General features: G+C 38.2%; 1 protein-coding gene across 16 annotated transcripts in view; it reads left to right on the forward strand.

Moving 5' to 3' along the window:
- PTPRD (protein tyrosine phosphatase receptor type D) overlaps positions 1-14,155 on the forward strand; it is a 504,675-nt gene that overhangs the window by 345,220 nt on the left and 145,300 nt on the right. For 6 of the 16 annotated variants that reach the window (XM_055302390.1, XM_055302396.1, XM_055302404.1 and 3 more), the window contains 4 exons: positions 229-346; positions 3,026-3,613; positions 4,055-4,152; positions 5,137-5,396. In XM_055302390.1, coding sequence (XP_055158365.1) covers positions 229-346; positions 3,026-3,613; positions 4,055-4,152; positions 5,137-5,396 — 1,064 coding nt within the window. Of the gene's footprint in view, positions 1-228; positions 347-3,025; positions 3,614-4,051; positions 4,153-5,136; positions 5,397-14,155 lie in introns of all 16 variants that reach the window. The other 10 variants (XM_055302389.1, XM_055302395.1, XM_055302392.1 and 7 more) reach the window with 3 other exon arrangements.

The raw sequence follows: 14,155 nt of genomic DNA on the forward strand, positions 1-14,155 counted from the left end.
TTAACTACTACTTCTTAGAATTACCTCTCACGATGGCTAAAGACCCCACTTTAATGTCAGCATGAAAACACATCATTCATAGCATGAGCAACAGGCATGAAACTTCCAGTGCTTGGCATGGCTACAGGGAGTATTCAAGCATGCAGAGAATGGAGATGAATGCTTTGATTTTTCCCCCAGGGTATTTGTAGTGTTTTGAATCAGTGTTGTTCTATTGTGTCATTTTAGGACATGATTATTTCTGGGCTACAGCCTGAAACTTCCTACTCCCTCACTGTCACAGCCTATACCACCAAAGGAGATGGTGCTCGCAGCAAGCCGAAACTGGTGTCCACCACTGGGGCAGGTAACCTTATTTGTGCATAAATGTGCCTTGAACATTTTCCAGGTGACAATAATACTCATTTTCCGAATGGTATGGTGAATTCTATCAAAAAGAAAAAGTGGACTATGGTTCAACTTTTGTGTTTTTTGATATACAGTTCAGAAAAAAAAATTTCAAGACACACTTTGCCCAAATTATCCAGTCAGTCATTCAACAAGTATGTTCATGTGCACCTACTACATGTCAGGCATTACTACCAGTACTGAGGATACAGCCATCAACAGAACAGAAATATTCTTCCCTCCTGAAACTTATTTTCTAAGTCAAACTAGATAATTAGCTAGTAGACAAATGAATATATAATAAATCATCATTAAGTTTGAAGTTGAAATGTAAAGGTAAGTAGACATTAAAGATAGGATAGCCCCTAGTGGCTGTTTGCGAAGAGTGGTTGGAGAGGGTCTCTTAGAGGAAAGTTATTTGAGCTGAAACATGAGTGATGCGAGTTCCATGAATGTCCAGTGGGATGATCATGTGGGCAGAGATGTCACTCATTAGCTTCAACCTCTCTCTGCAACAAACCTTTTTAGAAGAGCTGCCATGTTGAACTCGCTGATGACTTACAGTTCTAGGGTGCTTTTGCCATTTTATCCTCCTCACTCCTTGCTGTGGGGATGCTGAAGAAGCCAAATCACATAAAAGATGGGGAACAGAAAGGAGAAGAAGGCTGCAAAATGTCAGATCGCTCCTCTGAAGAACAAAGTTTCTTAATGCTCTTTAGAGTTACTTTGATTGGCTCCCATTAGGAAAAGCCAGCATGAAGGAAGACCTGACATTGTAAAACCAATAAATTAAGACATAATTACAAAAGGATTCTCCTCCAATCCCTTTATATAGCAATCTCCCATGGAACATTTAAACTATGATTTGATTTACTCCTCCTGATTCGCTTCTCTCACAACTTTTTAGGAACACACCTCTAGGTAAAGGCATAAAGCAAAGAACAGCTGTGATGTTGAGTACCCTCCTGGGTGCCATGCTCACTGCCAAATTTGTCTAAATGTCATAAGATTTGCCTCACTTACATCCTGCCACCTGGAACTGCCTCAAGCAGCAGGATTACAGATGGCAAAACTCCTTTAAGGCAAAGTCTTCTGGGCCTTATTTTTTTAAAATATTTTTTTAAGAATAGCATTGTATCAAGCTAATTTAATACCCTGCAGAGGCGATAGATACATGTTCAGTGGGGGCATGTTGCCTGGCTGTGGAACCAGCCTATATTGAAATGTAGACAACTAAGGGTAAACCCCTGAAATTAAATCTCAAAATGAAGAAAATACATTTCCTACACCTAAATTTGTAATTGTGTCTTAATTAGTCTGAGATGTCTTACGTAAAGCATCAAGTTCCTATTGCTCTTAAGATAGAGGTGCTATAATGAGGCAGAGAAAGTAGAGAATTTATAGCCTAGGGAAATAAATGGCATTGTCTATCTCAATAGCACTAAGACTGGATCATCACTTTTTTTGTGACTATTCAAAAATTATTTAGGATTGTTATAGATTATTTTGGTGTTTCTATTTACAATTTCAAATCTTTCTTAATCACAGGAGACTTGGATATTGAGGTAGACAATGCTTATATTTTAGATGTCTATGCATTTATTGTCTTCATACTTCCTCACTGAGCCTAGGTTGGAGGTGTGAAAATCCAGATTTATAATATCTTTAAGAGAAAAGCTCGAGTTTTATTTTCTGTCAACCTCCTAGTCAAAAAGTATCCCTTAGTCATGGTTTGTCCCAATGTAAAGTATAGACAAAGAGTGCAAATTATAACCGATATAACTCAAAGAAACATAATTTTGTACTTTAAAAAATCTTTCAAGCAACATAAGAATAGAGTTAAGTGTTGGGGCTATGGATTCAGATTGTCTCATAGCTTTCTCACTCATTATACCTTTGACTATGCAGTTTTCTATCTCTCTGGGTGTCATTTTCTTATTATAGAAAATGAAGATAATAACTAATCAGAGTGTGTAGTCAAGAGTGAAAAATGTAAATCAAATGAGATACTACACTGAACGCTCTGAGCACAGTGCCTGGTACATTGCATGTACCCAATAATTAAATATGTTATAATTATTATTCTTATTAGCTGTATCTAATTAGCTAATCTCTACTTGGATTCATTTTTCTGTGGCATGAACCTTTACCACATGTGTGGTAGTTTTGATATGAGAAGATATTTTGTTTTGTTTTATTTTTTTAAAGATTTATTTATTTTTTTATTTATTAATTCATTCATGAGACACACAGAGAGAGGCAGACACAGGCAGAGGGAGAAGCAGGCTCCCTGGAGGGAGCCTGATGTGGAACTCGAACCCGGGACTCTGGGATTGTGTCCTGGGCCAAAGGCAGATGCTCAACCACTGAGCCACCCAGGTGTCCCTTTTTGTTTTGTTTTAAATACTCTTGAATTATTGTTTAAGCCTATTTGTGTCTGTTATCAAATTCTGGTATCTCAGCCTATCTTAATAATTAACTATGAGAAGAAGCATATTTCCACAGAGGTATATAGACCAAGGCTTTTTAAATAAATAGTGTCATGGGAATTTCCATAGAGTGGTGTTCCCGCTCAGCAGTGATTACAGTGTGAATGTCTGTATAGGTTGGTCTGATCACTCCCTCCCATGTGCTCTAGTTCCAGGAAAACCTCGGCTTGTGATTAATCACACTCAAATGAATACTGCTCTCATTCAATGGCACCCCCCTGTGGACACATTTGGACCTCTTCAGGGCTATCGCCTAAAATTTGGCCGGAAAGATACGGAACCACTCACTACTCTTGAGTTCTCTGATAAAGAAGATCACTTTACAGCTACAGACATCCATAAGGGAGCATCATATATCTTCAGGCTCTCAGCCAGAAACAAAGTGGGCTTTGGGGAAGAGATAGTGAAGGAGATTTCTGTTCCAGAAGAAGTCCCAACTGGATTCCCTCAGAACCTCCACTCAGAAGGCACTACTTCAACCTCCGTCCAGTTATCCTGGCAGCCACCTGTCCTGGCAGAGAGAAATGGCATCATCACCAAGTACACTCTTCTGTATCGGGATATCAACATCCCTCTTCTTCCGTTGGAGCAGCTTATTGTTCCAGCTGATACCACTATGACACTCAGTGGCTTAAAGCCAGATACCACATATGATGTAAAAGTACGTGCTCACACGAGCAAAGGGCCCGGGCCATATAGTCCCAGTGTCCAGTTCAGGACACTGCCTGTGGATCAAGGTAGGATTTGTCTGCTTATGGCCTTCCTCCTTTAAAGGAATGTCGGTCTTTGGAAATCAGTATTTTGAAGCTATAAATAAACTGATCGGACCATTCATATTAATATAGGTTCAGCAAAAGCAAAAAGGTAAAGTATATAAAACTTAATATGTTTTGGATGCCTTAGATTTTGGTTATAGAATGCCAAGCAAGTCTGGCTGACAGCAATCCCAGTGTTCTCAGGTAAGGAGAGTATAATATAGTTGACTGAATTGGAGAAAAGAGAGATCCTTATGAGAATGGGGTAGTAGAGTGAATGGTCTAAACAGGTAGGCAAATCACACTTGTCTCTCTGATCAAAGTACATGGCATCTGCCGTAAGCCCGATGGTCCATGGTGGACAAGGACAGGTCATATGTTCTTAGGAGGAGTGTAAATACACTGTTTTTCCTTTTCCAGCAGTGTTTGCAAAAAATTTTCATGTGAAAGCAGTAATGAAGACTTCAGTGCTGCTATCTTGGGAAATTCCAGAAAATTATAATTCCGCCATGCCTTTCAAAGTAAGTTGCCTTCTAATTTGTAAGGTATCATGGGTGAAGGTCGGGGGGGGGGGCACGCAGTTTACCTAGATAGGTTACTTAGAAAGCATTTGATTCAGCCTCACACACTTGCTTTTCTCCGTTTTGGTTTCACTTGAAAGATGAAGAGGGAGCTGAAGCCTAGGGGTGGTATTGCTTGTCAGTCACCTTGTAGTTCCAAGTCTTTTTACATCTAAGCTAGTGCTTTTCTTATTTCACCAGAAAATGAAATTTACATAGTTTCTACTTCTTTAAAATGCTGCATCCTGGGATTTTAAAAATGTGTTTATGGGCCTGATTCTTTGTATGTTTTTTTAATTAAAAAAATCTTTTATTTATTTATTCATGAGAGATACAGAGACAGAGGCAGAGACACAGGCAGAAGGAGAAGCAGGCTCCTCACAGGGAGCCCGATGTGGGACTCGATCCCAGGATCCTGGGATCATGCCCTTAGCCAAAAGCAGACGCTCAACCGCTGAGCCACCCAGGTGTCCTTCTTTGTATGTTTTAAACTCTAATTTGTGGTTGAGAGATACTAGAGATGTTAGCAAGAAGTGCAAGTCTATGAAATAAAGAAGAAAGAAACATTTTTGAGGGCAAAACTATACTCCAGAACAGGAATAACAGCATTTAGAAAAAAGGTGATGTGAATAATACATTGAAAACCCAGGACATTTCTGCACAATCTCCGTTAATTATATACAAGCAACAAGTTGAATATTGGAAAAAATTGTACATTTCTTTCTGTATTTTTGATAGACTTAGAAACATTACAGAATTATGCAGTAAGAACCGTAAGAAAAATTGATTCAATCTCTAGAGTTTATGAATACTTACAGGCTTGGGAATTATCCAAAATTAGAATTGACTTGACATGCATATTTCTATACACAGGAACACATTAGTTTAGAAGGCACACATTGCCTCTCTGATAACCAAATCTCTTTGATTGGTTGTATCTTCTAGATTCTTTATGATGATGGGAAAATGGTAGAAGAAGTAGATGGCCGGGCCACCCAGAAGTTAATTGTCAACTTGAAGCCTGAGAAGTCATATTCATTTGTGCTAACAAACCGTGGAAATAGTGCTGGTGGGCTGCAACACAGGGTCACGGCAAAGACTGCACCAGATGTGCTACGTACCAAGCCCGCCTTCATTGGGAAGACCAACCTGGATGGCATGATTACTGTGCAACTGCCTGAAGTACCCGCAAATGAGAATATAAAGTAAGTGACTGAAGGGCTAGGGCCAAGGGATAGGAATGCAAGCAAGCAGGAAAAGAATATTCAACCTCAGTATTAGAGAAGTTATAAAAGAGTCTATTACTATATGTGGAGTAAAAGATTCTTGCTCATTGGCCCTCCATTTTATTTGAATTTTATTACACCATGTTCTCATGTTCATTACAATACAGATTCTCATTAATTTAACATTAAGTGTTTTTTATGTCCCAGGAATGATGTAATGTAGTAGAGATAGACAAAAAGAAAACATGGTCCTTACTCCAAAGGAGTTTATGCCATAGTATACAGAATAAAGTGACTAGTTGAATAATACTTGGCAAATCTTATTATAATGGTGAGGAAATCTCACAAAACATTACGAAGCTGAAAAAAAACTTTGGGAAATGAGAAAAAAATAGTACATGGCACTGTTGTTTTATATGTGTATTGAAAGGAGGCATTTCAAAAGTTGTAGTTCAGAATGACATTGGAAAATACATGAAAGTTAGAAAATGGAAGTTTTCTCTTGTGGACAGAGCACAGTGTAGAGGCCAGTGGGGCTGACATAAACAATCAAATCCAGTCAATTAAGTAGTTTACTGGTTATATATAGTTAGTTGACTTAGCCAATGCATTTTTAAAAATATTTTATTTATTGCCAATGCATTTTATAACCAGTATAGCTGGCCGGATATAGCTGATAGGAAAAAAAATTTTTTTTCGCTGCAGTCAGTATTCAGTATGAATATTGTGGGTGACCCTGGAGAACAAAAAGAAGATGTGGTCTTTGTCCTCAAAGAGCTACCATAGAGTGAAGGATACAGAGGAACAGGTATAATACATGCCAATGATAGAGTTAGACTCTATTAAGGACAGCTAACTGATAATGAAATGGGTCAAGGAGAGTTCTTGTTTAATCTTAAAGGACAAGTAGGATACAAAATATCAGAGTGAGAAGATTATATGCAAAGGCTCATTAGTTAAGGAAGCCAAGTTATTTTGTAAGGCCTGGACAAGAAACATAAGAGAGGTGATCAAGAGCCAGGTTGCACTCAGAACTGGACCACGGAAATTCAGGATGTAAGAGAGTGGCATGTATCATTTATATAATACCTCAGTTTCCTTCTTTCCATTTCAGGAAATACTTATTGAGTATTTACTGCATGCTGAAGCTTGTGCTGTCTGCTTGCCTTCTCATTTCTTGTATGCCATACAATCATGTGTAGGTGAAACTTGTTTTGAAAGATTTGAAGGTCAAGCAGAGATGTTTATGCATAGTTTATGAATTGTTAGGACCTTCACATTTAGCAGCAATCTGGTGACATAATTAGGACAGTTCTTAGGGAAGATGGCTCCTGAGGCCATATGTTGGAAGGATTGGAGCAATGTAGAGAAAAGTTTTGGGATGTCATTACGTAGTTGGTTGATTCTAGGTAAACAACTAGATTCAGAAATCAGTTGGAATTGAAGGAAATAGGATAAAGAGGCAGATAAGGGCAGTAACATAGTAGGAATGAGGGATCAAGGCGAAGAAAAAAATGTCATGGATGACTCTGAAAGTTGAATTTGGATGACAAAGTGAATAATGCTGCCATTCATCCTAAAAGATGAAAAATCAGGAGGAAATGAAGGGGTTCAATTTTGGGTATGTTTTATGTGAGATATCAGTGAAATACCTAGTTAGAGATGCATGTTTAAAGAAATTACTAGGTTTATGAATAGAAATTTGAGAGTCATTAACAGAACAGCAATGTATTTATGGAAAAAGAAAGAATCACTGAGACAGTGGGGTGAAGATATGAAGCTAAAGGCTAAAGTAAAGGTCTCAGGAAGGAAAGAGCTAGTAGAGGACACAGTAGGGTTTATTACAAAGTTAAGTGAAGAACCAAGCCAGGGCAAGTTCATGGCAAAAGAATTTTCAAGAAGGTGTGTACAGTCAAAATTTTCCAAAGCTCCAGAAAATTTAAAAAAACGATGACAGAAAAAAAAAAAAGAACAGCTATTAAAAAGTAAAATTATAAGCAAGAAGTTTTTAATGTAGTGCCATGGTTGAAATTTAGGAGAGTCTAATAATTGGTGACTTTTGACTTAACTAATATAAATGCTTCCAGAGAAAACGTTCTGTTCTTATTTATTTGATGAGATAATTGGAGGATTTTAACCAGATGGTGGGATTTCCAAAAGATCAGGACTAAAATAAATTCACTGAGAAATCAGATCTCCTTTTTGTGTCCACTCTTCCTTTTGTATCATTCAGAAAACTGGAAACAAGAATGGAATATTAGTGTAATTTTTATTCCAACAAGATTTAATATGAGAGTGAGATTATATTTATCCATTTTTGTTTAAATCATCTGTGGATATATATGCCAGGAAATGTTTTAGGGACATAGTAGAGATAATGCTAACTTCCTCATTGCTCTTCTACCACATAGTTAATTGGGAAATTTGGACAAGTAGAGTCAGTTGAAATGGAGTTTTAGGATACCAAAGACTAGCTGGATAAGGGAGGCAAAGGAGAGGTGTCCAACTCCAGTTTAGTAGCTCAGGGAAGGGTTCCCGAGAAAGCAACATTAAAACTGAGGTCTAAAGAATGACAGGAGCCTAGCTGGTCTGTGGGAGTGGGGTTGGAGAGATGCTGTTTCAGGGAAAAGACAGTATATGTGATACCGCAGGAGCAAGAGAAAGACTAGTATTTGTTACTTGTCTACCTCATCCACAAAGACATTTCAGCTGGCATCCAACAAACATGTATTCTATACATTGCCCGTGCCAGGTCTGGGAATAGATGACTGAGATGACGCCCTACATTATGGTACCAGGACAGATAGAAAAAATAGATCATGTGAATATAATGGAGTAAGTACTGCCCAAGTTCCAGCCCAAATTGAGTGTCAGGGGAGACATCATCTAGAAGGAGCTAGTATTTAACATGAGTCTTGAAGGGGAGGAAAGATTTAGGAAAGGTAAAATAGTTGCAAATAAAGAACAGGGAAAGATACAGAGTAAAAATTCAATCCATTTAAAAACATGAACTGTCTATTCAGGGAAAGAGCAATGGAAAGATGAAAATAGGATAGAATAATTTGTAGTATTTGTTATTAGTTTCCAAGACTTAAGAAAAAAAATGCCTTTAGTGGCTCTTTACCCAATTGGCTTAGTGGAATGTGTTAGACATTATTGAGAAATGGCATTTTATTCCATTGGTGGTATATTTTTGGTTCATTTTCCAACTTCTGAATGAGTCAAGAATATCGTAGAATGTAGTCTTTTAGTGCTCTTCTTTAGCTTGCTCAGTTTTCCCCTTTGTTTTATTTATGTACTGCTTCCTCCTACATTTGAAATGGGAGTCAGAGAAAAGAGTAAAACTTTGGTAACAAAGAGAAGAGATCATTATGAAATATAAAAAGAAAGCAAATGACTGTGGGGGAAAAATGTGTTCTAGAAATGAATTTAAGGATTCCCAGAAATATATTCTAGTCTCTCTGGGGAAAAAAAGAGCAAAAGACAAAACTAGGAAACTACTCGAGAGGGAAAAGTATCAGAACCATAGGAAATGAAAAAACAAATTTCCTGTTAGAAAAATAAACCAAGAAAAATGCTAAATAATCTATATACATTGGACTTTTTCAAGGGGTGATAACATAAAGTTACACATCCTGTTGTCATGTGGCATAGTCCATTTTATTAGAGGCAGCTGGGTGCCATGCTGTGCCACTTGCAGCAGTTGGCAAGTTAAGAAATTAGAAAGGAATGTAGCTTTCAGAATATCCTGGGAGAAATGAGGAGAGAAAACACTAATACCAGAGCTGTGGGCTGGGTTGCTAACTTATATTTAGGTGAAAGCTCTTTAGAAAAATACTTCCAGGGACACCTGGGTGGCTCAGTGGTTGAGCATCTGCCTTAGGCTCAGGTTGTGATCCCTACATAGAGCCTGCTTCTCCCTCTGCCTGTGTCTCTGCCTCTATCTCTGTGTCTCTCATGAATAAATAAATACTTTTTTTGAAAAAAAAAAAATACTTCCCATTTGTTTTCTGGTAAAATAAAATTTTGGTGATTAAAGGGCTGTGTTGACTTTTTAAAAGATTTTATTTATTTATTCATGAGACACAGAGAGGCAGAAACAGAAGCAGTCTCCCCAGAGGGATCCTGATTTGGGACTCAATCTGAGGACTCAGGGATCACGACCTGAGTCAAAGGCAGATACTCAACCACTGAACCACCCAGGTGCCCCTAAAGGACTGTTTTTTATCAACAGAAACCGTGCTTTCTAATTTCTGGCCAAGGTAATTGGGAAGTCTTGATCCCTACCCCCAACCTCTCACCACCCAGCAACAAATCTGACTCTTGTAAACATGACACAGCCATGGCTCATTGCTTTTGTACTCTTTCACACATGTTTTTGTGTGGAGAAGTGAGGAACCTCTTTCAGGGAAAGTCCAAATTTCTTGTGAAATAGCCCTGTGGGTACTGCAGGTTCTGCTAGCAGGAATTTGTGATGCTTCGGTCTTCTTGGATAGATTTAGGGGTCAGAATGCCAGTCAGAAAATCTAGCAGCTCCACCATTCTTCAGAAGCAAGTTGTGATGAAGGGAACTTCCCTGACTTTATAGAGCAGGATTTTACTCTGGGTGGTAACGAAAAATGTACCACACAGATTGTACCAAGAGATAAGCCTGCTGGAAGGTACCCGATGTAAGTTAATTTCATGGTAATCATCTTATATTTATGAAAAATAGAAATGAAGCAGAGCATTTTATGAAATTTTTAATGTCTTTGTTCTTCCTAATTTGGCTTTCAGGTTGGCCTACTTTTTCCTCTTTTAAAGAAAATATTCTTGGAAGCATGGCTTACAAAGATGCTTCATAAAATGTGTGCACCATTACTAGTTTAATGTATTAATGTATCATCTGTTTAATGTTTAATGAGAAATAATTCACTCATCACATGGTTGTCAACTGCAGTGGTGAAAGTTTAAATTTGTATAGTGCTTTACACTTTACTGAGAACATTTGAATGTTTTATTTTAGTCTCACAATAATCCTGTGAGGTAGGTTTTATAGGTGAGTAAAGTGAGGCTCAGAGATACTAAATGGCCCGACCACAATCATAAAGTTGATACTAAGAATAGTTATAATAGTGACAGGAGCCTTACTAGTTACTGTTCCAGGGCATCGCACACAATAGCTGATGGAATCTTCAGGAAAAGGGTGCTTCATATTTTATGGCTGAGGAAGTTATAGGGTGAACTGGCCTGCCTTCCCACACAAGATTGGAGCTGGAGAGGAAAGATTTGAACCCAGGCAGTCTGGCTGTAAGCCCACATGTTGAACCATGACCATAGAGTTTTTGGTCAGACCAGGACATTTTTTTTTTCTAGGACAATTGATAAACCATTAAGAACTTGAGGACAAGTAAGAATGGACAGAACTGCCCCCAGACAGACCTTAGAACAAGGAGTAATTAGGCACCTGTGCCTGGTCATAGATCATGGAAATGCGTAAGTGTTACGGAGCAATTAAACCAATCGATTGCCATGAGAATTTAGATGAGAGGTAAAGGGAGAAGCTCCCCAGGGGCCAGCATTATCATCCACTATTTTACAAAAAAAGAAAATGAGGCCTGAAGAAATTAGGTGACTTTAACTTGTCTGAAAACACATAGCTAAAAATATTGAAAACCTTAATTTAAACATGGAGACTGGAAAGATCATTCAACCTGCTTTGGGTTTTCTATGGTAAATTAATTTGGTTTAAACAATATATACCCAAATAACTGTAGTGCTTGCACATGCGCGCGTACACACACACACACACACACACACACACACGAAATTATGCAAGGAATGACATTCATCATTAAATTCTGATACAAATTTTGACCTTCTAGTTAAATAATGAGTTTGAGAATGCTAATACATTCTGCTAATACAAAAAGCCTGGCTGAATTTGAAAAGGGACCACCACAAACACCAGACCTAGTCTTCTCAAATAATTATATGGAGCCAGGCCCCTTGGTGATAACATGTTAAATAAAACTAGTAAAATTTTACTTAGTATAATTAAAATTCTGAAGGTTAGATTTAACCTATCTAATTAAATCTAACATACTGGGAAAACACAGCTTACTTTATAAGTAGTCAGAGCATTTGCAGATATATTGATTCTGAAGTTATTTATTTTTCTATTAGTTTAATAGTTAAAGTCTAAAGATATTTTGAGCTTAAACTTCAAGCTTGAGTCAGACAGGCAAAGCATAGTGTAAACTTTAATTTTATGCATATATGAAGCTGATCTATATCCAAAAACATTTTTTTTTCCATTTCAGGCAAGTTCTTTCAGTTCATATGATTTGGTTGATTTCAATTTGTAGAGTAAATCTTAGCTCCCCATTTCACTTTTCTTATCTGAGTCATCTTTTCGTCCTATTACCCAATGAAAGTCGAACAAGAATCATTACTACACGGGTAAAGAAAACTTTTGCAAAAACAAGAGTATTTTCTATAAACACTATTTGGCCAGTTGGGAGTAGCCATGTAGTTTGGTAGGTTTGGAAGATGAGAGAGTTCTAGTCCAAATGTGCTTATTTTCTCTTTACATAAACATAAAGCTATCTCCTAGTGAGGAGGTAAGGATGTCCAAGGTTTGAGGCCAGGAGAGAAAGTCTGACAAATGTGTTGTACAAAAGAGAAGGAAGAGATGACTGGAGAAATTGTGGTGAGATGTCCAGGCAGATCGAAGTCCTGAACTTGCTGAATATGAATTTACAAAATCATTTTTCCCTGTGCATTATTTCTCAAGCCATATGCAGCTCTGTAGCTTCAGGCCCAGAGAAGGGCAATTACAGATTTTAGCTAGTGTTAAGTGGAAGATGTGGGCTCTAGAAAAGAAGAGTCAAAGATCTGAGAGCCCTGGGTGGTGCATGGTGCCTTCTGGAACTTGAAATCACCCAGGATGATGGCAGAGTTTGGGAGAAAAGGAAGAAGACCTTGGGGGAAAAGAGAAAAAGAGAGAAAGGGTTTCTGAAAGGGTTTATGGATGATAAAAGTCAGTGAGAGAAGAGCATAATAATATAATAATAATATAGCTGAAATATATGCCTCAAACAAGAGGCACTTGTCTTTTGGCTTGCTTTTTGTTTTAGCTAAAGTGGGGAGGAAAAAAATACCTGGAAGAAGCAACAGTGAGCGAGGAGGGAAACCCTGGGCCCTCCCTCCAGCTCAGGTGCATGGGTGGTGGAGGGGCATGAATAAGCAGCCACTCTATGAGAAGCCTGTGAGGGAAGCAGGATTGTCAGGGGAAAACTAGGTTTCAGAAAAGGCAAAAACACGTGTGTTTACAAACCCATGGTTACAGAGAACATGGATGAAATGTGTGGATTTAGGCTAAACTTTTTTATAGTATGAAGTTTCAAATTCCCTATGCCACATTTCTTTCAAAGACTGAGAGCTGCTTTGAAGCAGCTCCTCTTGGACTGCTCTAGATGAAGGCTTTGGACATCAGGAGACAGAAAAGGCCATGCAAATCCAGGCACACTGTTAATTACTTGCTGTGGGGGAGGCTCTTCAATTCTTATCCCAGCCACAAATTAAATGAACATTTGGGGAGTACTGCGAAAGAAGTGCATGGATTCTTTTTTCATACATAAGAATAGCAACTCAAGTATGAAAGCAGGAGAAAAATTAATAGAATTCATCATCTTAACCTTGATTTACAAGATTCTGAAAGAGGGTAATGGGAACTCTCCGATAATGAGGAGTATCATTACTTTCGGTGAAGAGAAGCGGTCTTGACTTGGTGCAATTGGTAGTTAAGAGCAAGAGGTTCCCGGATGAGTGTTGTCACGTGCATCTGTAGTGTTATTTTTTATGCTCAGTTGCAGCCCTTGTCATTCTTCTCCAGGCTTGTTTAATGTGATGGACTTGTTTGGCAAATCCTTCAGGTGGTGGGAGGATAGGAAGAGGAGGATGCTTCCTCTGGATCATAAAGTACAAGATACTGGCCTTTCTCACACGCTCCAGCTCTTCCTTCTCACCCTCCTCAATCATCATGATTATTGGTGGGAAAGAAAATGGTTGGCTGGGTGATGTGATTCTGGGAGTATGATGAGTAGTTGCTCAGAGCACCATGGAGAGAGGGTCCTGGCATAGTTGTCTGGTTTGATCTGATTTCTTGATTGAGGAGAAAAAATGTTTTGACAAGTTCTTTAACTTGCATCTCAGGGACTGTTGCTGAGTCCTACTTGAATAACTTAGTTCAGATACATTCCCCCCATGATAAGGGTCAGTACTAATGATAGTGGCTTGCCTCAGTTTGGTGCTGCCTGTCACACACTGTGCTCTCATTTTTCAGAGTACACAACTGATATTAAGGAATGTTAAATGATCAGCCCAAGATCACACAGCGAATCAGTGACAGAGCTTAACTTGTGGGCCAGATGTATCTTCAGATGCCATATTCTTCACCTAAACACTCTAAAATGGCACCTTTCAATATAATGAAAGCCACATAGAATTTTAAATTTTCTAACAACTACAGCGAAAAGTACAAAGACATAGGTAAAATTAATTTTAATAGCATATTTTATTTTACCTAATATATCCAGAATATTATCATTTAACATATGGTCACTATTAAACATTTATTGCTGAGATATCTTACATTTACATTCTGTACTGAGTCTTGAAAATCCAATGTTCTTTACACTGTGAACACATTTCAGTTCAGACTGGCCACATGTCAGGTACTCAAGAGCCACAAAGGC

This window comes from Nyctereutes procyonoides, unplaced genomic scaffold, assembly GCF_905146905.1.
Source record: "Nyctereutes procyonoides isolate TBG_1078 unplaced genomic scaffold, NYPRO_anot_genome, whole genome shotgun sequence".
NCBI classification, from domain to species: Eukaryota; Metazoa; Chordata; class Mammalia; order Carnivora; family Canidae; genus Nyctereutes; species Nyctereutes procyonoides.